General features: G+C 47.3%; 1 protein-coding gene across 2 annotated transcripts in view; it reads left to right on the forward strand.

Moving 5' to 3' along the window:
* shn (zinc finger protein schnurri) overlaps window positions 1–24,848 on the forward strand; it is a 146,620-nt gene that overhangs the window by 110,205 nt on the left and 11,567 nt on the right. For both annotated transcript variants that reach the window (XM_050172214.2, XM_050172213.2), the window contains exons 3-8: window positions 597–2,472; window positions 11,659–11,808; window positions 12,313–12,360; window positions 16,752–17,255; window positions 20,946–21,133; window positions 21,441–22,599. In XM_050172214.2, coding sequence (XP_050028171.1) covers window positions 597–2,472; window positions 11,659–11,808; window positions 12,313–12,360; window positions 16,752–17,255; window positions 20,946–21,133; window positions 21,441–22,599 — 3,925 coding nt within the window. The remainder of the gene's footprint in view (window positions 1–596; window positions 2,473–11,658; window positions 11,809–12,312; window positions 12,361–16,751; window positions 17,256–20,945; window positions 21,134–21,440; window positions 22,600–24,848) is intronic.

Here is a 24,848-nt window from a genome sequence, read left to right on the forward strand (position 1 = left end):
CGGCCACGACGGCCGCATTTCGATGGGGGCGAAATGCGAAAACACACGTGTACTTAGTTGTAGGTGCATGTTAAAGAATCCCAGGTGGTCGGAATTTCCGGAGCCCTCCACTACGGCGTGCCTCATAATCAGAAAATGGTTTTGCCACGTAAAACACCATAACTAAACTTTTTCCCCCACAGACGCTGCGGCTTGTTTTTGCTAAAGTGACTAGCGGCGGCTTCTGGACTATGCTTTCCGTATTCAGGGGGCAAAAAACTAACAATTCACTGAGAGCTCCTTTTTAAAAAGTGCTTCAGCTCACCATTAATTAACATCACCTTAATTAGGACCAAAGGTCGTGGGTTCAACTCCCAGCAAAAGTCGAACTGTCAACTCCCAACAAAGGCTGTGGGTTCGAGTGCCTTAATTAAAACCAAAGGTCATGGGTTCGATTCCCACCAATGGTCGTGGGTTCGATGACTTTGGTCACGCTGATGCCGGATTTTCCGCCCCATGAGCCATATAATGCTTTAATATAATGCATTAATATAGCATAATATAGCAAAATATATAGTCTTGTGTCGGTGACGCCACATATTCACGCTGGTTTTCAGAGACATACTACTCCCCGGGGGAGCTTGTCGAGTGTCGTCGCCACGCGACTTCCACCGGCCGTCCAGGGAGCACCGGTCTTCGAGGGATTCTCGAGAGCTCCCGCTGAGGATAGACGTGGGCGCTGCTGGAGCTTCCAGGGACTGTAATCTGTCATCATCCCCCAGTGACTTCTTCTTTCCCCCGAGAGACATCGCCAATTCGTCGCCCTCGACGAGGCTTTCCCGCAGTGGCGACTCGGCGCGTCCCAAGGACGCGACGACGTTGTCCAGTGGCAGTAGCGACAGCATTATGAGTGCCTGTTCCTCGACCTCGGTGACCCCCGTAGTGACTCCGATGACTCCGCCCACGGCGGTGACCGGATGCAGTGGTGACGTCAACATGCCCAGCACGGTTTACGGTTCCAGCCCGGGCCGCAAGCTGGAGGACACACTGGCCGGCCTGAGGCTGGCACCGCCACGCGAGAGCGTGCTGGTTCGTGGTCCGGGACTGTCGTCCGCGACGACGAGGCCGCAGGTGACCAGTCCGCAGATCCTCGAGCAGCACATCAGCAAGATCATCTCCGAGAATGCAGCTATCGTGGAGACGCTCGACCCGCTATGGGCCAAGCGGTACATGCGCCACAGCAGTTTGAGCAGCAACAGTTCTTCGACGAGCAGCGGCATCTGTAGCAGCGAGTCGTCGCGAAGCGGAAGCTTAGGCAGCAGCACCGCCAATAGTGCGCGAAAGTGGAGTCTCGACCCCTCTGCGACAGCACTGCGAGGTCGCTCGAATCCGCGGAGGGTCTCCGAGAGCGCCCTGATGCGGGCGTCCGTCGCGACGCCTTCCTCCTCGTTGCCGGTCGTTGCCGTGACGTCCACTGTCGCCGCCTCCGCGTCGTCGCCCCCGGACGCTCCTGACGGCAGCATCATCCGCGACCTGCTGCTTCGGCACCGGGGCGAAGGCGCCGACGCCGCCGCGGGTGCCGCCTGTCCCAAATGCGGCATCTGGTTCCGGAGCGCGGCCACCCTAGAGGTGCACCTCGAGCACTACTGCAAGGCGCCCAACCCACCACCCAAGAAGCGTAAGATATCGGAACCTGTGCTCTCGTCCCACCATGCGGCGGCTGCATCGCGCTTCCAGTTTCCCCCGGTGTCAACCCGGGCTGCCGATGACATGATGACCGGCCTGGTCGCCTGCAGTTCCGTCAGTGGTGGAAGTTGTAGAAGCAACAGCGTGGCGTCATTCCTGCCGGGCCCGTCGGCTTTCGACAGTAAGGCACCACCACTGCCGGGACCACCCCCCACACCCTCCGTGCCTGCGCTCCCACCTCTTCCACCCCTGGTGGCGTCCACTCCGCCCTCTATGTCACCCCCGGTGCTGACGGCTGCGCCTGTGGTGACCAGCACGGCGGGCACTTCGCCGGCCCTCCTGGCTCCGCCCCTGAGGGCGAACAGGCCAACGTCGCTCGCCCTGGGCAGCGGTGCATCGACGCTGGTTGGCTCCACGCTGGTCAGCCCCGAGACACCCCGGCCCAAGAAGACGTGTCAGCAACTGTACATCAATGGTCACGCATACACCTACCTGGGACTCAAGTGCTCCACGCGCTCCACCTACTGCTGCATCTACCGGCCGCAGCCCATGTACGTGGCGCAGGAGGCGGCACCCCCGGGACTTTCCATGTACTCAGATTGGCGCGTCGTACCCGTTGCCGACCCAGTGCCTGGTGTGACGCACGTGCGCCTCCTGACGCACTACGACTCGCGCCAGTGGCTCCACACTGGTGCTGGCCACACCACCATGAGTCCCTGTGGGGCGACAGCTCCCCTAGTGACCCACTCCAGTTACTGGCTCTACCGCAGCCGCGCACCTCCTAAGGAGCCGGAGCCACCTAGGGAGGTGAGTGGTTCAGCATACTTGGTGCCTCAACATCGTGTAAGACAAAAGCCTTTAAAGGAGAACTGAAATTTGGGCTAGTTGGTACAGATTCACTGTGCCATGGGCACCAAGCAAAACACAGAAGAGAAAGGGATGGACAATGGCTGTTGTCCATCCCCTTCTTTTGTGTATTCCGTTTGGAGCCCACGGCACCATGAGGATGTTTTCATGGCCATTAGCTCCTAGTGCACTTTTTCCACTTGCCACTCCCTCACATGATCTGTACCCCTGCCTCCTGACGTCCACCATTTACCCTTCGTTAGCCTAACCTTATCATCAATCAACGCAGTTCTTTAGGTCAGCCTATATTTATGGATCCTCTGTCACAGATGTACGAATGTTAGGTGGTGTGATGAGCGTAAAGCTTGTTCTTTATCCTTGAAGTTGATCAAGTCTCTTCAAGGTGATAATTGAGTTTGATGAAGCAGGAGGCAGGTTGGAGTTAAACAAAACTTGGAGATATATTGCAGTGAAAATATTTACACAGACAAATGCAGAGTTTGCTGAAGAACACTGATGAAAAACACGCAACTAAACAGTGCCTTACTCTTCTACTTTTTCCTAAGCAAAAGCCTAGGACAACTGCCTCTACATACTGCTAACAGAGTCTTGCTGTTCAACCATCAAGTGGTTATGGCCCAGACTAGTGTTGCATCATACGGAGTTGTATTGATCTATGAGCTTAGTTATTACTGCCTAGACTGAAAGTAATGGGTTCTAGGTAGCCTTTAAATACACTTCAGTAAACAATAAAAAAGGGGAAGTGGCAACTGCCAGCCCGCCTCAATATTCCCCTAACCCATGTGGTTACAACTGAATTTAAACCCCTTACTGGCTTTTGCCTAATCTTGTTAGCAGAGTTAAACTTTAGGCAAGCATTTGGCCCTCTTTCCCATCATGACTCTCTCTCTCCTATTCCCACTCTCTTTGCTTTTCCTCACTGCATGGGTGCCTCTAATTTCTGTCGTCACGTTTCTGCGAATTTGTCCATAGGCCTGCTCTCATAAGCGACACGCGCACCGACAGTTAACAAGCACTCTGTCAAAGGAGCATTTTCGTGAAATCCTATGCTACAACTACGCTGGTCTCTATGAGCTTTCGACGACTGGGCTGTTGTTCGATTGGGGAATTCTTGGCACCATCTCTGCACAGGTCTAGACCGTGTAAAAGGTGCTTGCCATTGTGGGTCCTTTGTCGTAGGCATTTAGGTAGACCTTACAAAAGGGCATGCATAATCATATCACTCCCCACCTTTGGTGACGGTGTCAACGCTCCCACATTCATGGGTAGGGATTAGTAGGTAATTGCCTACCTACTAATCCCTACCCATGATTGTGGGAGTGTTGACACCGTCACCAAAGGTGGGGGGTGATATGATTATGCATGCCCTTTTACTCCTGCAGTCGAGCTCTTCACGCACAGTCAATTACTGTGCAGAGAGAAAGCCGAGAAATTGCTTGTACACATGTTGCATCATGCTGCATATTCTGCATGTTTGAGGTGAGCGGCTTGACAATGAGCATCTGGCATAGCCTGGAGTCGGCGCAAAACGACTGGTTGGAGATGCTTACTGCCCTGCAGGGGACATAATTGTAGGCTTATGATAATGTTTATGAAAACCCTGTGAATGGGCGCACTTTCTAGTTTGTTGTCCAGGTGATAGAGCGTGCCCTGACAAGGCAAAGTTGTGGTGCCTGTTGATCGTAGTCCAGGCATGCATTGACTCATCACAACACCTGATTTGTTTATTTCCATTTGATTTGTTTATAGCTAATTTCAGACCAGTTGTGTTTTGTTTTGAAATGAAGCAGTACACACTGAAATTTGGGAAGTGGGGCACTTAAAAGGTCTTTAAAGAGGGATAATTGGTTAAACTCGATTGGTAGACTATGCCGTTGGGAGAGAGTAAGATGGGCAATAGATCATGCAAACTAGATTCGCATGATCTCTATGGTTTAGACAGATTCTGCCAATTTTTGTCCACTTTTTGGTGTCAAACAAGGATTAAAATGAATTCAGCAAAGAAACAATGGCCCTTTCTAGCAATGTTTCGAAACTTCTGTGCGAAAATGGTTCAAGCAAACAAAGATGTCTTGAAATCTGCAATGCTACTTCAGTGTACCAGTGTTGTGGTTCGAATTCAAGATTTAAAATTTCACCTTTGTTATCTTAACTAGTAACCAGCTATTTTCCTGTAATAAGTGCATATGCAGATTTGAAAATATACTTAGGAGGTTGAGCTGCTTTAGAGTGACTTTTCAGTGTCTTAAACGAGATACTATGTTAGAGGATTTGGCTTAGCATGCATGATGTGCAGGACGTTAAGGTTGCGCAAAAGGGAAAAATTATCGTACACCTAAGATTGGCGTGAAGCTACAAAGGAAGCACATGTGGGTTTATCAGAAAGCTTTGCAATGTAATAAGGATTCTCCCTGGTCCAGCAATCGAACCCAGGACAGGGACACGAGGCAGATTTAAAATCAACAACTCCAAGTGCAGGGACACAGAATGGGGCACATCAGCTCCACAGCAATTTGCAGGTTGGTGGAAGCCTTGTGAAAGCGAAAAATTGTCATCCACCCAAGATTAGAGTTGCCTCGCTGCGATAAGCTTTCGGCGCAGTGCTGTCATTCATTTGACAAAAAAGAATAAATGACACAGCTGCACGTGGCAAACAATTGCGACAGGGTTTGACCCGCCGCGCTCATTTAAGGGTGACAGCTTTTACGATATGTCGGCGCGAGAGCTTTCACATAAGCGTGTTGCTTGCTGCCAAATAAGATGTCCATTTTATGAAAAGGTCACAGGTGCCGCACGTGCGTTGCCCTGCACATGTGTGACTAGCTAGGCTGTTGTAGAGAGCACTGAAGGCCTGCAGCAGCTTGGACACGTTGATCATACGAGACACATATACATACGACACATACGAGACAGCCAGGTAGAAACAATTTTTCATTCCCGCACACCCATCAAAAACATGCAGCTAATTGGTTGATAAACACGGTACCCGCATAGTCTCTTGTGTTTGCCACTGCTGGCGCATGCAGCATTGTTGCAGTTCTGAATGCTTCGGGAACCTGGGTGTACTTCGTGGGATTTGGGCTCGCTGCTCTCACAGTGTCGCCAATAAATAGATTTCCTGGTTGTCGTGGTTTCTTTGGCGTTGTTGGGGTATGAGAGCGCATTTGAATCCCGCAAATAAATGAGTTGATGTGAATTCTCGTCTTCACGAAATCCCTTTGAAGTGCCAAACCTTGGAAGTCGCCTCAGTAGCTTTTCAGATGAGCAATTCCAGCCAAAATGAGAATAGCAGCCCTTAAAGCTATCTCCACCATTGTTTAATACCAGGCAGCATTGGAATTGGTGATTGTCAGTATTTTATTCGTTGTTTTTCTTTAACTGTTATCAACAGACTGGGTTACCTTCGGAAGCTGAAATGAAAATGTAACCTAAAAGTACATTTGATCCAGAGCATATTAATGCCTGTGGTAGTGGCGCAGTGGTTATAGTGATCTAAATGGGATTAAAGTAATAAACTTTGCCCTGCCCCAAAGGCTGATATATCTGCTGATTTAAGTGGGAGTGAGAGTAACATTCACCCCCATGGCATACGCATCTATTGATTCCAGTCATTAACTTTGTCACCATGGTAGACAGAAGCGTCTGTTAGTGGTGGAAGCAGGGTGTCGGAACAAAATGTTTTTCGTTCTGGCTTTAGTTTCGTTCCACTGAAAAAAGTGCCATTCTGTTCCTGCTCCAGAACAAAAAAAAAAAAAAAAAAAAAAATCCATAATGGTTCATAACGGTTTCGGTTCGCATGCAAACATTTTTGCAGTGAAGTAATGATAAAAAACGCTTATTATTTATTTGTCTCAATAAGTGAATTACAGATTCTGAGATCCTGCTCAGTGCCTTGAGTCAAGGCACTGAGCATGATCTCAGAAGCAGTACGTCATCGAGTGTACTTGCCGAAATGCTAGACCACTGTTCCGATCAAACGAACTTAATTGTATGATAAAAAACGATAAAACGAACGATAAAACTTTGGTAACAAAGCATTGTACCTTTAGAAAATGAAACGATAAGCTCATCAACACACAAGCCCTGGGTTTTGCTATGATGCCTGAGAGCACCGAGCGGCAGGCTTAGATTAGTGGAGTGCTAGACTGGTTATTGCTCGCACTATCCCTGCCTGAGACACACTTATGCGAACCCCTCAGATATGCGCTAATGCTGACGATGCCCGACGTCGGTTGTCCAATAAAAAATATTTTAGTTTCACTCCGAAACAAAATACTAATAAATATCGTTTCGGTTACATTTCGTTCCAGTCAAAACTATTGTTTTCATTTTTCGTTTTCATTCCTTTCCGACACACTGGGCAGAAGTGTGTTGATCTGGATTGGCATACCATAACCCCTTAGCGAAAGTGTCTAACAACCTGAATGAATGAAAAGTAATCTGTGGCATTTTTAATATATGAAGTAGTCTATATCATGCCAGCACAAAACATTGACTCCCCTCGAGAAACAGTGACAAATTCTAACTTGTTCATTATCAGCGCTAAGGCCATGGTGACCCTATATGGTGGCAAGGCTCTCCTCTGCTATCACCATGCTCTTCCGGAGATTAGAGCTTGCAGCTATGTTTACCTTGGCTGTTATCAGCCCAAAGGGTGATTCAGCTTGCAACCTCTCGATGTTAGACTTTGGAGGCTTCCTACATGGCATTGTTGTCTGAGGTCCAGAAGGATGCGTTGTGAAGACCAAAGTGCTAGGTATGGGTGCCAAGTTTGTTTTCCTTTCTTTTCTTTTATTCTTTTGTAGTTTTGCAGATCACTCAGATTGAGGTTGGAATAGTGCTGCAGCATTTTTTGTTCAGACATAATTGACAGAGGTTTTCTATCTCGGCTGGTAGGCCTTAGTATTGAGAAGCTTGCTTCTGCGTAATCAGGAACATGATTAGCATGCAATACCATTCGTTGAAAAGGAAAATGAACTGCAACATCGTATTTCACACATGAGAATGCTTTCTTTGGTTCTTACCTGAGCCCAGTGTCAAATGTAGAAGTTTTATATGACAATAATTCTTTGTGTAGAAAATGTCTGGATCAAATGCCTGTTAGAGTAGTAGGGTAAATAGGAGGGAGAGGGCAGGATGACAGGTAGAGGTCAATCCCTGCCTCACTTGAATGGTTGCTGTCCCGTCTTGTCCTAACATGCAGGTTGAGATATTTCCACCAAATGTTTTTGTAGCTAGGGTACTCCTACAGCATGTGTTTAGGCACCAATCCAGATCCTGTATGCACATTGGGCAGGTGGCCGTTGTCGTAGGAGCAGCGGCATCATACTTTTGTGTGTTCGTGGCTTTGTTGACTTTCACACTGGAGTTGTCCGGTCCCTCGCTATTGCATTTTAAGACATTGTGGTGCTTGCTATATGTGATAGAAATAAAGCAGTTATCAGTTGGAACCACTGGGTGCCAATTTCTCAGGTCTCAACGTCGATGGTGAGTTTTAAGATTATTGTTTCAATAAGTGGTTAATTTGCACATGCTCAACTTCGAAGGCATTTTCACTTGAACGGACTAGGATGCAGTGGAATCGCTCTAGAAGTGTGTTCGCTGTGTTCCGTGCTCTGTGTGTTCACTTCATTCTTGTCCGTTTTAACTTACCCGGCTTTCAGTTCTTATTTCACCTGAGAACAGAACAAAACTTCACCTTCCTGTGTAGCAGTAAAAGGGTGGATATTTTACTACAGCATGGACCACTTATAATGTAGGTCACGGGAGTCAGGAAAATCCGCATTGTAAGCCGGTACTGCACCATATCAAATACGCCATTCTTACTCTTATTCACATGCAAATATGGTCAACCCACCTTTTATTATGTCTTTTACAACTTAACGTGCAGTAAAGCACCAGAATCAGACACTAAACGAAAAGTTCCTTTCTTCATCAGTGAAAAAATGCCGTTATCTTCGTCTGGTGCTGAGCCTTCACTGTATTATGCACCATCTCATCTTCAACAGCGATCAGACGCTGGGAAGCTTTCTCGCTCAAGCCCTTCTGCGTGCAGTACATCCTGAGCTTGCTGATGTAATCCAGTGCATCTCTGTGCGAAAGTTCCGGTGTGCTGTCTCCTTCATCGTCGTCTTTATCCGATACATTGTCATCGCGATCACACAGTGCTGCTACAATTGCTTCGTCTGTGTCTGTTTCTTCGCGGACAAAGTCATCGCAATCCTCGTTCACGAAGCCTTCGAATGCGTCATCCTGTCCAACAATGTTGTTTTTCACCAGGTCCTACCACACATCATCTGCGTTGAGGACTTCGTCAACATCATCGCCGCGGTGGCTATCGACGCTCCTCACATCAGGATCGCTGACCACGGCGTTGCGCACAAACCCCGCCTTTGCGAAACACTTGGCGATGGTTGATGCTTTTATCTGCCACCAAGATGTCTTGATCATGTCGATGGCACTCCGCAGGTTTACCTTCATTGCTTCGTCTCGCTGAAGGTTAATCAGCACTCTTTCGCATATGTGTCTTTCCTAATGCGCTTTCACTGCGGCGATTATGTCTTGGTCCATCGGCTGGATCTTGGCTGTCATATTTGCGGGCAAGAACTTGAGGCTCACTGCACTGAGCTTTAAATTAACGTGATGGGCACTGCAGTTATCAAGAACTAGGACAACTTACTGCTGTTTTGACACCATGTCTTCATAAAATTTTTGAAGCCAAGTTGCAAATAGCTCCCGAGTCATCCATGACTTTCTGTTGGCCTTATACGTAATCGGCAGGCACTCTCTTTTTTTGAAACAGCGCGGCCATGCCGACCTTCCAATCACAAATAAGCGCCTCTTGTCGCTGCCATCTATATTGGCGCAGAAGAGAATGGTAATACGCTCCTTCAAAGCCTTTCTACCGGAGCAGCGTTCGTGGGACAATGCGAGTGTGGTTTGGGAGCAAATTATAAAACACGCTAGCCTCATCCACATTATAAATTTCCCGCTCAGCATACTTCACCAGCATGGTTTCAATGTTTATACTGAGCCAGGCCTGAACAGCAGAATCGTCAACTTGTGCACTCTCCCCGGAGATAACACGGCAGCTTATTCCGTGCTGGTCCTTAAACCGCTGAATCCGCCCATTTAATGGGTTGAAACTCTCGTGGCCCAACAAGTTGGCAAATGACCTGGCCTTTGCTTGCAGAATCGGACCACTCACGGGCACATTCTGGGCTCGCACCTCGCAGAACCACTTGAACAAAGCGGTGTCGACATCTTCATACTTTGATAAACGTATCCGCTTCCTTGCTCCCTTCTCTTCGGGGAAACCGCACTATACCTGGTCTTGCGCGACCGCACACTAAGTGGTATGCTGGCACATTGAACTCTATGGGATGCGTACTGGTGGTCACATAAAGCCGCACTATATGCGGTCCCGCACTATAGGCAGTTACGTTATAAATGGTCTATGCTGTATAACGCTGTTTTTTAGATCACTCGTTCAGACTATAGCGCTCAAACACATTTTTCGTCTAGTCTTGTTTGGATTTTTCTTACAAGTCATTTGCCTTTGTCAGGTCCAGTGCGGTACGTCGGACAGTTTGCAAGCATTATTTGCCTCAGAGATAGCCACATCATAGATCATCCAACATAGTGTAACACTTTTTTTCTGTTTTCAACGTTTTTCTTATTGCAATGGCAAATGGCTTGTTAAGTGCAGGCAGATGGTATCTTTGAAGCTCTTAGGTAAAGCTGTTGCAGACGTAAATACAGTATACCTTGTCACTACTGTTTTATTTGAAAACACACGAAAGGGTAGGCTAGCCTTCTGCTGGCAGCAACAGTGGGCAGTATGCTAAACAGAAATGTGGGAACAAAGGAAAAAGAGTCCGTAAAAAAAGAGACAGCAGGCAGAAAACAATGAACATGTCACGTGTACTACAGTGCTCTGCATGGACTAGAAACAGTAGCAGCGCAAGGCTTATTGTATGCTGTGGGAGTCTGTCACGCATACACGTTGTTTAAAGCCCATTTAGAAAAAGACAAAATTTCATAAATTGTCACTGAATCGGAACCTCTGCATGCCACTGTTAACTGCCTTTCCCTTCCTGGCTCCCAGCTACGCATACCATCACTGTAGCAACAAGGTATAATTGTGATACGCTGTTGTGTCCATTGGGATTCGGATGCGGGGGGATGGCCAAAGACACGTCCAGACACTATGGAGCCCAGACAGAAACTACATTTATTTCTCTTCTTGTCTGTGCAAGCATGTGAGCACACCTTCGTCTTCCTTCTCTTTGATTACGTCGCAGAAGATGCAAAGAAAGTGTCATCTGTTTTTGCTAGTGAAAGCACTGTATATTTACCCTGGCAAGACCATCTCTTGAGCAGTAGTAGCTGCACCTTCTACTTTCGAGGTCAAAAATTTGAAAAAAAAAAAGAGAAAATATTTAAATTTTGAATGCATGAGGTTTGTTATCATAAAGTTTATACCATTGTGAAAAGTTTTAAGTTTGCCAGAATAACTAACTGCATGGACAGCACTGACGATGAGCATCCTTGCAAGTTTGTCAATGACAGTGATGACAACAGCAACATAGAGAGAACAGAGATGAAGAATAAAGTGGAGCTAGATCAGTCGTTCTGAATCTTGGATCCCCATTTATTATCCGTCTCTGACAGTCTCAGGCTGCCCGAGATGCTGCTTATGCAATGCTCATTGGCACAAAGTGCCACCTCAGGCAGTCTGGGACTGTCAGGGACAGATAATAGAAGAGGCTCAATGTGTGTGTAGTGTCTAGCCAGTGTTTGAATTAATTCCGTGCATCATTCGTGCATCGTACGTGGTTTTATCTGATAATCGTGTGCCTACAACTCGTGCAAGAACTGCACCCTGAAAAGATATTTAAAAAATTGCACTTGTGACATGGGTAAGTATAGTAATGTTAGTTACAGATTGTAGCAGTGAACCCAGTGAACGAAGAAGATGACATTTGCAAAAGCCAACTGAGACAGAGCTATGGCTGCTGGCAGCAGCATTGAAATTTCACTTCTGCAGCCCCATCAAAATGTTGTTTACTTAAAATCTCTACCTTTCACCTAAATCATCACCACAGTTGCTCACATTGTGCACAGGCCACAGCAATGGAGTCTGCAACGAGTGCTGCATCTCCTCAAGCCAGTGTTGACATGGACGAGCCCATGCCGTCAGAGGCTCTGGCACCAGAGGAACCAATGATGGAGTCTGTTCCAGATGCCAGTGTGGCCACTGCAGAGACTCCTCAGGTGAGCAGCTTTGTACTGGAGACTGCGCTTGAACAGCAAACTGTGTGGAGACTGTACAGTGAAATAGAGTATCAGCCAACCTTGTTTGCTTTATAATACACACCGCAGTCTTCCTGCCTCTCAACATTATGCCTAACATTTTTCCTTCAATCGCTGGTTATGCAATCCTCAACTTCCTTTCAAGCCTTTTTGTTAACCTCCAAGTTTCTGCCCCATATGTGAGCACTGGTAAATACAGTGGCTGCACACTTTCTTTTCGAGGATAGCAGTAAGCTGCGGTCATGATGAGGCCTGCCATGTACCCATGCACCCCTTAACAATGCTGATTCCGAAGAGGGACAATGGTTTCTGCTGTCTGTATGGATGTGTATGATGCATGAGATTCATTAAGGCGGCATTTGTGCAGGTGAACTTTGTTCACTTGAAATTTGAACTTTCGAGATTTTGCTCTTCATGGCTTGTTTTGCCCAACTTCATGCTAATATGCATAATTGTTGCCTGCAGGTGGTGCCACCAGTTGTGCCTTCAATACCAGTACCAGCCATGCCTCAGGTAATGATGATAACTAATGCTTTTGTTGTATAATAAACTTGCAGTGGTATTTACGGGTTAGGCAAATTTAAATGAATAAGAAGCTGTAGTTTGTTATAGACCCTTTTCACGGTGATTCCAGAGGTGCCGCCATGTTTGATCATGTGTTAAAGGGAAGCTGAAGAGTCTGTCGAATTCAATAAGACGCTCATATACGGATGCGGGAACCTTATAAACCATGCAGGTAAAACTTTGGGGGGGATTTTTCACTTAGGAGCAACGCAATCGTCGGTTAAAATTGCGCTGTAGCTCCGCCCCCCGCCGAGCGCCACGCGCTGCTGCTGTCGCTGACGATGGGAGCGGAGACCGGAAACCGTGGCGTAGTGACGTCAGCACTGGTGTTCCGTTCCTTCGCAGCTTCCGTGACCGTGCCTGACCAGGCTTATTTCTGCGTGCGTGCCGTCCTAATCTGCTTCGCTCGACCCTACATTCCTTTGTTTGTGTGTATATAGGAGTGGTAGTTGACGTGCGCAGCATCAATTGAACTTGTAGGCCGAGCATGCCGGCGTTCCGTGCAGCCTACGCTAGCACGAACACCAGCAGCTGCGACGATGTTCCGATGTTCCATTAGTTCCTGCAAGACAAGAAGCTTTCAGCTAAGTGGGAGGCTGCTGTGAAGCTAAACAACTTCAAGCGCTCAAGAACAACAGTGTTGTGCTCTAACCACTTCCGTGATGATTACTACCAGAGTTTATCAATAATGCGTGCTTTGGGTTCTCCTTCGTGTTAGCATGCTGAACGGAAGGCGCATGTTTATCTCCCACCCTTGACGCAGGTTTCATCACCAAGCGCCGCAAATTTTCTATTCGCACGTATGTTGTGAAACAGCCTGCATGCAGCTACCATAACGCAGTGCAAGCATAAGGTTTGCATGTGTTGGAAAGCCTGCTCACGCCAGGACGCTGCACTCCCCCTTCTCTCGCACACATAGAGAAACCGACCATCTCACGTAGCCAACGGAATTTGCCGGTTACGAGTAGCGTGCAGATGGCGCGCTGATAAAGGTTCTATACTACACGTGCTACAACAGCCGGTAAACTTTTCCTGCGTTTAAACCGTCTGTGTAGATTGCCGACAGCTTTGGGGCAGCGCACAAATGCCGAAGATCGCATCACCGCTTATGTTCTACGAGGAGGCATGCAGGAACATAACACTACAGTTGTTTGCCCGGAAACGTACTCGCTGGAACGCTGAATGCAGCTTAGCAAAAAACATACTCGCCAAAGAACATTTCCAACACAAGGAGATGCTAACACTTCGCCTTCGTTCGCGTGGAAAGCAGTGCTTGCACCAGCATTTTCTGCTTCTTGGAGAGGCCGGCTCTTCGCACTCGGCTCGTACATGTAGGGAGTAAAGTATAAACCCCTTACAAGTGATCTTGCACGCGACAGCGACAGAGCGACAAGCGAGGCGATGGCTGTCGCGTTCACTCATCGCCTGCAAGCCAAACTCCACACGAGCGACGGCTTTGAGCGACCACTTCACGGTATGAAGGCAGCAATATACGTGCCGAAACTAGCGTGACGCATGCTTTATCAATTTAAGTTGATGTATTTTACTGAAAAAGGAGCATAAAATATTTCTGAAGGTCTTGCACTAGGTTCTTATTCTTGCACGTGTAAAATTCAATAGTTTGCTTGGTTCGTGCGACAAACAGTAGTATTTGAGTTATGTACATCCAGTTCCGGCTTCGCACTATTGGCTAATCGCTCATAGCACTTCTGGGTGACAAGCGACGAGTTCTAGATTTCTAGAAACGAGCGATCGAGCGACAACACCGAGCGATCTGTTCAAGCAACGGCTTGTTTTGTCGCTCGAAGCCGTCGTTTGTCACTGTCGCGCGCAAAATCACTCTTGTGGAGTTTGGACTTAACACCGAACTCCTCAGAGAAACGCAAGCTCTCAAAATTTTCCATGAACGTCTCAGCAAAACAGCACCAAACTACCTTGCACCGTGCTTCGTGTGTAGCGGCAGCAGTTGGTCCAGAACACCATTGTTGACGTCACGAGGCGCCCGACCAATCACAGGCGGAAACGAGGCGCGCGAGCTGGGCGTGTCCGCTGCTGCACTTTTCGTCAAAATAAAATATGTTTGCGCTTTCTTTCGCTCAATTTCGATGCGATATTCGAATTCCGAGGGTTGAAAACCACGACGTACTGCTCTTCACTCATTTTTTCTGGAAAAGCTTTCAGCTTCCCTTTAATGTGTCCATTGGTTGCCTCAGCTGCCTCTGTTGCCTCCTTGTTTACAGCGGATGTGCATGACACTTGCTGCACCTTAGCGAACTTCTGTTTTGGCAGATATAGTGGATGGTAATTGGGTGGATGGCACGAAGCTTTAGACGCAACCTTAGAGGACATGTAATCACTTTCTAAGCTCATTATCCCTTGTCTAAATGTTGCAAGCAGCGTGTACAGTGCTTGTACTAGAAGCTGGGCTAGAAATGTCTTCCAAGCTGTCCGAACATTTCGCTTCTGAATCAAATCACTATTACAGCATCTTTGCTCTTGCTTTTTTTTTTTTTGGCAATGAGTTCGAAGCAGCGGCTTGTCATGTTTCTGACTCAATAATGTTTCTCAGTGTGGTCATTATATGATTGTTCATTTTCTGCCTAATCGTTCGCAGTTGTGATCAGCTGCGGTAGATTTGTTCTTGCCATGCACAATTAAGGCTTGGAACGTAGTTATTGAGTACATTGCAATAGCTTGTAGAAAAGATGCATTATTGCTAGTCGTTCGCTTAGTCTTCGGACTGTCACAATATGTTCAGCTTTGAACATTCATGTTCTGTTGATGTTGCCACCTACGCTTCAGCTCATTGATTTCAATCACTTACTTTTTATACATTGGCGATAGAGTGACAGTAAGTTTGAGTGTGTGTTGGGGTAGATGTGTGTAGATGAGGCATGAGGAACTTGCTATGCCAGGAAATTGCGCGACTCCTTTGTCACTGTGTAACAAGCAGTATTCACTCTTGCCAACATTACGGGGTTGAGGTCCTTTCTCTGGAGGTCAGCGATACAATGTTGGCAGATGGTTTTTTTTTTTTTTTTGTCGTTGAGGAAAGCTGTACATCAGAAAGGACCAGTAACACAGGCACTGCTTGTGTAGCAGTCTTGTGTGTGGTCCGTTAATTCGGCCACACAGATTCACTCCATTCTTCAATATGACAGTCACTACTCTTGCCAACAGAGCAATGAAGGGGGCTAGTTTGTTTATTTTCTTTGCTTTCAGGAACACACTGATTTAAAAGCATTACATGAAGAAACAAAACGAAAATACAAGTCGAGCACATTGCCCTGTCAACTTGCGTTTCCATCTTGTTTCTTCGTTGTTGTTTTTAAATCAGCGTGTTCTTAAAAGAAAGCTATTCTTGCAGCTAACTACTGCACAAGTCATCCCTCTTCCATTCCACATTTTGCAGCATGAATAAATCACAGTGCGTTAGCGATCGCCCAGTTGCATTTCTGACAGCTGATTGCGCAGTAGCAAGGCAGAAGCAGTAATGCTTCTGCATTCATGCACTTTTGCATGCTTTCGCCTGAGGCAGTGCGCGGCATTGCAGCGGTAGCGCCATCTCGTTTTTGTGGAGCAAACTGCTCCGCGGAAAGGGTCTATAGCCACCAATTCGCATGCTTTTTTTTCGTGTGGCATTAGCATTAGCATATGTCCGTATACGTATGTCGTTGAGAACTGCACATTTAAACCCCCCAAAGTGGTATTTAACTTTAATTTTTCTGACTTCTCTACTGTTTCTGTGCAGTTCTAGCAAGATGTTCTGTATGCTCACTGCCTTCACAGAATGTTCGTGCTAAAGCTTTCCAAATGAACTTTCTAACCTACCGCAGTCTGCAGAAATGTAACTATTTTACAGACACTAGCATTGTACATACTCACTTTCGCACTGCTGTTCCAATGTTGAGAGAGGCTCTTAAAGAATTCATTTCGATACTATTGATAAGAATGCAAAAATAGTTTTACTACTGGCCGATTGTTCTCAAGATGGTAGTGTCTATCTGCTAAAAAATGCATATGGTTTAGCAAGTTGTACCCAGGATGTGTAGTACTGCTGTGTTGCAAATTAACACTGAAAGCTGGGCAGTCAGTACAGTGACACATAAAAAATGCAGTGAAGAAAGACAAGGACATAATAGGTAGTGTCCAAAGCATGGCAGTCATGATGTGTTTCTGCCTCCTGCAATGGCTTCTGGTGGCTGCAGTAAATGAAAGCATAACCTTCAAGATCATCTTCTGCTCAAGGGAGGTGTCGGTGGGGGTGTGTGATTTGGACGCCACTTATTTGCAACATGCTCCATTTTTACGATGCATGCTTTTTCTTTCTCGTTCACCAGGTGGCACCACTGTTGCCGCCAACACTACCCCAACCACCAGTGCCTCCTGCCGCACCAGTGCCGATGGCAACATCGTCCGAAGGTCCAGGCAGTCCAATGCAGATGGATCCGGTGGCAGTTTCGAAGGAAGACACTGTGGCTACTGCCACTGACGGGAACGGAAGCAGTGGAAGCCCGAAGCGGGTCCGCATCTTTGAAGGGGGCTTCAAGTCCAACGAGGCGTACACATACGTGCGCGGTCGCGGCCGTGGCAAGTACGTCTGCGAAGAGTGCGGAATCCGGTGCAAGAAGCCGTCGATGCTCAAGAAGCACATCCGGACACACACGGACCTGCGGCCTTTCTCCTGCCACCACTGCTGCTTCGCCTTCAAGACCAAGGGCAATCTGACCAAGCACATGAAATCCAAGGCACACCACAAAAAGTGCACCGAGCTGGGCATTCTCCCAGTACCCACCACGGTGGATGACTCGACCCAGGTGGATCCGGACACGCTCGCCCGACAGGTGCGTTCTAGTGGTTCGCCTTTGCAGTGTGCAGTGACCTGTGTTTTTTCCCTAAAACCTTTAAAAAAATGATCTTTTGCTTGCAGCTGCTTTGTTCTTAATCAAATTTCAGTCAGATCACATTGCGTGGTTCAAATCATTCAGTACCTGGTTAAGTGGCAGTGGCAAACTGCTACAAAACTGGGTTGCCAACAAAAAAGGTGAATTACTTCAGTTTTGCTATGTATGAGAGAGAATGCATAATCAGGACTCCAGCAGCAATCATTGCATCAACTTCTGATCAAACCTCGGGTGTTGACGCTGGTTATGTAGTTCTCCTTTTGAAGAATCTACTTTGTCGCAGCTTTCTCAATTTCAGGGCTGGTCCTGAATGCAAACCAGGTGTTATCAGTCCAACCTACACAAACATATCATTCGACCAAGCTGCAACATCGAGGCTTCTGTCAGCTTGTAGGCAAGCTGGAATCAAATCACGGTAGAGAGGCTTCTCTGCATTTCCAGCAAGGATAACCTCTTATATATGTTCATTACTTCTTTCTAACAAAGAGGGTGCCTGAATAGCATGAACTTTTCTGCCTCTTAAAGTTACCATAAAATGAAATATATTAAGTTGGAATGGCAGATAACACATATGGAATACCAAAAATATTATTCTTACCATGAGGAAACATTGAGGTTCACTGTTGCATGTGTCCTGGAAAAAGCATGAAAGGACTAGCCTAATTAATGCAGAGGAGAATATTGTATAGGCACATGTAAAAGCAGTACTTTATTTTTTGTGATTCTGATAAAGTGTAACCCTTACACGGGACTTAGCCATTTCGTCTAATTTTTCCAACTGCAACTTCCGGGAATTTATACATTTTCTCATGGAACGCCTTTCTCGGTATGTTGATTGTGGTGAGCACCTCTTTCTGCTTCAGCCAGCGACGCACCCACACGTTGTCAGTGCCGAAGTTATGGCCAACTGTTCGCTTGCCGTGCTCCTCAGCGTACACAACAACCTTGAGCTTGAATGCAGCATTGTGTGACATCAATTCCTCTCCGTTGTGGACCCTTGGCAGCTGACAGATGAGCCGAAGAAGCTGGCTAAGCTGGCTGTGAAAACTAACTGTGCAAAGGAAAGATGGTGCTGGTAACTTATGCGCTGACACAGATGAGCACAGGGGAGCCGTTTGTGGCAATGGTGGTGGTCACGGCGGCGCCTGGGGTGTCAGAGTTCAAAGTGCAGCTCTCGCCATCTAGTAACAGCGTGCGAAAGCATGCTGCATGTTAACATTTGCTGATGCACACGTGCGATCAGTGCACTGAACATGATTGCTTCTTGGTTGAACCTCTTTTCCAAATTTTGGGCTGCCAAGTTGGGGTTGCCCATACGTGGGTGCAGCCCTTATTCAAGATTTTAAGGTCATCAACACATCACCAAGCCCAGTATTGCGCGGATAATGTACAGTGACGTTCCCACATACATCTGGCCATTTTCTACCGAAACTAACAGTTGATAGCTACGTGCTTCATGTCACGCATCTGCATGTTCCTTCCTGCGAGCCTAGTATTTATAATAATTTAGCTCTCAAGTTCAAGTTGTGGCTGACCACTGAGCCTGCCTTGAAGCTTTCATTGGCCATATCTGTTTAAACTAGATAGGTAGGCAGGAGCGTAGTAAGATAGACAGGAGCGCCAACTCCACCCATCTGGAAGGGACAGATCATGAAATGCCGGTTGCTGGCTCATAATGCTTTTGCCAGGTGGTGTTACACATGAGAGAAGAATGTGGAGGTGGGATTGGGGCTGCTCCAGTCAACCAATGGAGTGGATGTGCAGCTGCACCAAGTGCTAGTCTCTTGGCCGTTGCTATAGAAACGGTGCTAGGCCATGCTTGGCCATGCTCCCGCACCTCCTTGCACATTCATTGTGTCGTCTGTTCGGTGCATGCCCTGACGCCATTAGTGCACATACGTATTGTGGTTCAAGGAGAGGTGTTAGCAGACGAAACATGTCTTCATTTCATTTTAATTCATTTACTTGAATTATACTTTAAAGGCCCCTTACCATGCCCTTGTTAAGGAAGTTGCATGGAATTAAAGAAACACAGCAAGTAAACAATGTACGAAGAACATGCAAGAAAAAGTAAACTAGAAAATGGGGGAGGGGCAGATACAATGGTCCCTCTACGTGGTCTTGAGCTAGGTCAGAAAACAGTGAAAACACGCTGTTAGAGTGTGGGTGCCTTTTATTACCGTTTTTGTCTGAGCGTCATTCAAGTAGACAGATGCATCGCTTGATTCTTTTCTCACGACGCTTTTTGTGTCACCCCGTTTTCTCCATACCTTATGGTGGTTCCATGAAGGCGGAAGCTTGACACTTTTAGTATGCAGAAATTGCTCCAGCAAAAGTGAATGTTAATTTCCACTCAGACAGCTCGTGCTATCGTTATTTCATGCTGTGGAGCTGCTTGAACCACTTTCTTCAGCTAAATCGTTGTTGCAAGGCATATTAAAACCATGACCTTCGCTGAACTACAGGCTGCGAATCGTGGGAATCATTGTCTTGTTGAAGGCAAGGCTGAGAATTACCATTACGGCACCTGCCTGACCAAGGGAACAAACCTACAGTGTGTGCAGTTTTAAACAGATTGTTATACTTCTGTCTTTCCACATTTGACGTCTTGCGGTTGCTTTTAGCATTCAGCATCAGTGAGTTGTGCCTGGCGTCCCTCGAAAATCGTAGAAATTGCTTCCTTTCAAAGTCGATCAAAGGACTTTCTTTTCGTCTAGTAGGACATTGCCTTTATATTCGCTGCAGTACTTATCAAAAATCAGTTGCTACTCGAAATGATGCATGCATATTTTGTCTTTTGCTTTAGGCGGTCGCATACTTCTAGGAATTTTCTGTCGTCACTGTTGCAGCAGCTGCAAATCAAGATGGCGCTACAAAGAGACAAAACTTTTCCCGCCCTTTGCGATATCTGGATTTATAGCAGGGCACAAAACACTTCATCAATTACTATTCCATCGTTCCTCCTTTTCGAGCACAAGTATCAACACACCTTGTTCCGTCAGGCATGATTAAACATACTAAAAGCGCAGTAAACAAAGCACCGAACACGAAAAGTATGTAGCACATAAACTTCACTTTTGCACAGACATTCAGACATGAAAAATGTGTACTTCTGCTGTGCCTTCTTGTACAACTTTATTTTTCGTCTGCTTTCTCTAGTGACAGGTACAAATGCTTTGCAAGTGCGCATAAAAAGCAGGGCATGTGTTCATTAGCATTTTTTTATTTGTGTGCACCCAATTTTCTGTTTGAGTGCTGTTGAATCGAGACGGCTGAGTGTTAAGAGTTTCTAGCAGATGACAAGCCCAACCTGCGCCACCTATCAGTTCCGTGCTGCCACCGCCGTTGTTCTCTGCCACTGTAGCACATGCACATATAGAAGCAACCTGTAGAATGGTTTCCATGCGTCTCTGCAGACGGCACTACGCAGGGAGAGTAGTTGACCGGGCTCAGAAGGAGAGGAGAAAGCACGTGCGAATGGTAAGAAGTGGAGCGGAGGGAAAGAGCGCAAAACTGATATTGATGCCCGGCGTCCGTATTTTATTATTTGTCCCGAGTGTATGCATTGAGGCGGAGTCGGAGCTCTTGTCTATCTTACGCCATGACTTACACATATGTCCTTCATTACAGGAGCAGCAGCAACGCGAACGGCCTGCTTCGGAGGATGATGAAGAGGAGGAAGAAGAGGAGGAGGAAGAGGAAGAAGACGATGAGGAGGAGGAAGAAGAAGAAGATGAGGAGGAGGAGGATGAAGGCACACCCATTGGCTTGTTGGCAGTGGCGGTACCATCAGCAGCACCTCCACCACCTCTACCCAGGTGAGTTGGCCCTTGATGCAAAGCTCCCCCGGCCTTTTGGTTTGCATCTGAGGGGCCGCAGTCTTGGTTGCTCACTTTTGGGGATATATGTATTATCACTTCGCAATGTGCATTCATTGAACAGCCCAACAGACAGCGTTTCCCATCACTCCAACCACGGTATTGCTCTGGACATTATGTCACACGAAAGTCAAAGTATCCTCGAAAAAATGGTTTTTTGTCAATTTTCCTCTTTACTCAGTTGATGCAATTGCCACTTGTTCCCTTCTCTTTTTGTTTGTTTGTTTAATCTGATAATCTTTTGCAGTGGCCCTCCTACGATGAGCATTGCCTGCAACATCCCAGTGATCACTCTTACCGGGCCGCCTAATAATAGCACCTCATCACTGGTGCCTCCACCGATCGCTGCCATGGTGGCCACTTGCCAAGTCTCCGAAGAGCAGGAAGCCGCGCGTAGCCTTCTGCACCTATCGGCTCACGTTCCCGATGCCGCCACATGGCCCGGTGATGGAGGAACAGTGATGCCCCCCACGTCAAGAACGTCTCCAATCTCCATTGCGGCCAGCACCGGCCTGATGGCTGGGCCAGCCACATTTGTCGGTGCAACTGGGTCCCCTGGCAACCCCGGCACCTCCTCTGAGCTCACCGTACCAGAAACTGGCTCGTGGCCACAGGGCGGGCTTCCGTGGCTAAGCAGCCCCCCTGCAGGCCACAGGCCTCGCTCTTTCTCCATGGAGATGCACGAAAGAGCCGCTGGCATCGCCGAGGCGGAACCGACCCGGCGCTACTCCATGTCGTCGCTTGGCCGGCACCCCGATGAGGGTCCCATGGACCTCAGCACGGCCAGGCAGCGACGCCTGGAAATTCTTCCAGGCGGCTACGTCTCGGGCCAGAACGTGCGCTCGTATGCCCGGGAGGGTGGGCTCCTGGGCACCTGCCTCGAACTGGGAGGCCCCGGATCTGCCGGCATCCCACCCCATCCCCATGGGGTACCAATGGCGTCCTCGAGCAGCGAGTCCATCGGAACTGCCATGAGTGGCGGCGAGGAAGGCCGCTGCGGGATCTGCCACAAGAGCTTCACTAAAGCTAGCCAGCTGCGGATGCACGTCAACATCCACTACTTCGAGCGGCCGTTCCGCTGTGAGGCATGTGCCGTCTCATTCCGGACTCGAGGGCACCTGCAGAAGCACCGGCGGTCGGTGGGCCACTACAATCGGCTCAACATGAACCTGGCATTCGGTGCCCCATCAGCCGACAACCCACGGCCGTTCAAGTGTGCGGACTGCCAGATTGCATTCCGCATTCACGGCCATCTGGCCAAGCACCTGCGTTCCAAGATGCACATCCTCAAACTCGAGTGCCTGGGCAAGCTGCCCTTTGGCATGTACGCTGAGATGGAGCGCTCCGGCGTCAACCTCAATGAGATTGACACCTCTGACTGTGACAACTCACTCGAAAGCTTGCAGGTGAGTGAGTTTAGCAAGGCAGCTGTTTGGGCTGGTTGGTGATCCGTTATCATTAAAGGCACAATGAGGATGTAGGTAGGACAAGGACAAACGCTGGACTTCCAGTTGAGGTTATCCATTGCACCAAATTTATACAAAGGAGTGAAACAGTTCTCTAAAGAAATTAACTAATGATGACAGAAACAAGATTAAACAAAGACAAGTGAGTATCAAAAACAACAGTCAAAAGACAAGTGAACAAAGCTACAAAAGCAAGAGACAAACAAAGACCACCTGTCCTTGTCCTATCTTGTATGTACTTTTGCCTTCACACTGTAAACTCACAATGAGCGAGCCTGGCTGGCTGGCTCATAATTGAATATTAAAGGAACACTAAAGGAAAATATTCAGTTGAATGAATTCAATAGCTTATCTGTCTAGAAATCTATCGCCATTTTCTGGGTGCCAGTATATGACTTTGTTGCGTATAAAACTGCCACTGAACGTCCTGCCGCTACTCTTCAATCGAATCACCCACGTCAAAACTGAGGCCATGACGTATCTCCATGTCACCATCTCTGCCGCTCTCTGCGAATCAACCACTCCTCTCTCACCTCGCATTGGTGGTGTTTCTCGAATAGCCTGCCTCTCACCTCGGCTCCGTTTTCGGGCTAGTGGGTGACTGGTGCCGTCTGGTGCCGTGACGTCACCCCATGCGACACACGATAAGAGGTACCATACTCCAAGAAAAGTGGTGTAGCTCAACAGTTTCATCATTTTCTCACTTACAAAATCTCTCTCCTCGCTATGAGTGACGAATTTGTTATTACAGAAACTTAACCTTTCAATCTAGCTCGAATTCGTATGTTTTATTTAGTGTCCCTTTAGGCCACTGTGCAATGTTTCAAATACAATAGCAAAGAATCTTAGACAGACAGCCTCCAGCCAGCATTGGACTGTCTGTTTATGTTTCTCCTCTATCTTCCTCGTGTTTCTATGCACCAATTTAAAGGGACACTAAAGGCAATTTAATACTAAGTCAAGCTAAAGTGATAGATTAGTGCTAGAGAACTTCTAAGGCGTCAATACAGTCGAATCTCGATAATTCGAACTCGAAGGGGCCCGAAAATTTGTTCGAATTAAAATAAGTTTGAATTAAAAGAAGGACTTGTTTTTGAAGTATGCGTGCACCATAGCACGATGCACAAATGCACAAACAGTGCTAGTAGTGAAATATATAGGATATATATTTGTGTATATATATATAGGATAGGATATAGCACACTGGTCTCCAACAGCCTTAATTTCTGTAGGGGCGTCTCGGTTGAGACATGTCATTGCATTAAAAAATTTTAAGAATCATGAACAAGATCAACCAAGCCAACCCAAACAAGCGGGAACAAGAGCTGACGTGAGCAGACAATAGTGCGAAACAAGTGGTCCGGTTGAATCAGACGCGAGTACGAATAGCGCAGTCTGGCAGTTACGCATGATGCCAGCTTTCCGCGCGTACGTCACTGTAGGGGCCACTGTTATTGGTCTCCTGCACTCGCGGCTAGCCTGCTGCCACAGTGAGGCACTGAAAAATCAACCCAGGACCGATCTCTCCCGCGGCGTGCGTTCTGCCGCTAATGTGGCTGGGGCATTACGGCGCAATGCAGAAACGGTGACCTTGCCATATGAGAAGATGAAAATTCCGCCACGTTTTTGTTTTTCCTTTTTTCTCCCGCGCATGGTGTCGAGGGGTTTCTCCTAAGCCTTTCCTCTATGGCCAGGTCAGAACAATACTGCTTGGAGGCGCCGCCACGTGATTTGGCGCGCTGCTGTGACAGCATTGTCGGAGCGCGGTGTGTTCGAATTTACCGTTGCAAATGTTTGCACGTTCAGTTTACCGTGCGTTTTCACCCATTGGAATAAACATAACTTTGACGGTACCATGGCGTCAGTTTGAATGAACCGGAAGTTCGAATTAAGCATGTTCGAATTAACGAGATTGGACTCTATTATCGAAAACAGAGCCTTAATAATCGAGAAATCGAGTTAAATGCAGGACATGATTAGAGACTCTCCCGGGACATTCAAGCACTTGCCCGATGACGAAAGCACTCCTCAGTTAAGTTCTGTCACTAGTACTCAACTACTCGTTGCAAAAAAACATCCTCATATTGTATTTTAAGATGAAATAAAATGCTACTTGTCCAGTTCCACGTCATGTTTAGAAAAAAGAACTCATTGAAATTACCGTGACGACGACGCGAGCGGTCGAAAGG

The sequence above is a fragment of the Dermacentor andersoni genome, chromosome 6, assembly GCF_023375885.2.
Source record: "Dermacentor andersoni chromosome 6, qqDerAnde1_hic_scaffold, whole genome shotgun sequence".
Lineage (NCBI taxonomy): Eukaryota > Metazoa > Arthropoda > Arachnida > Ixodida > Ixodidae > Dermacentor > Dermacentor andersoni.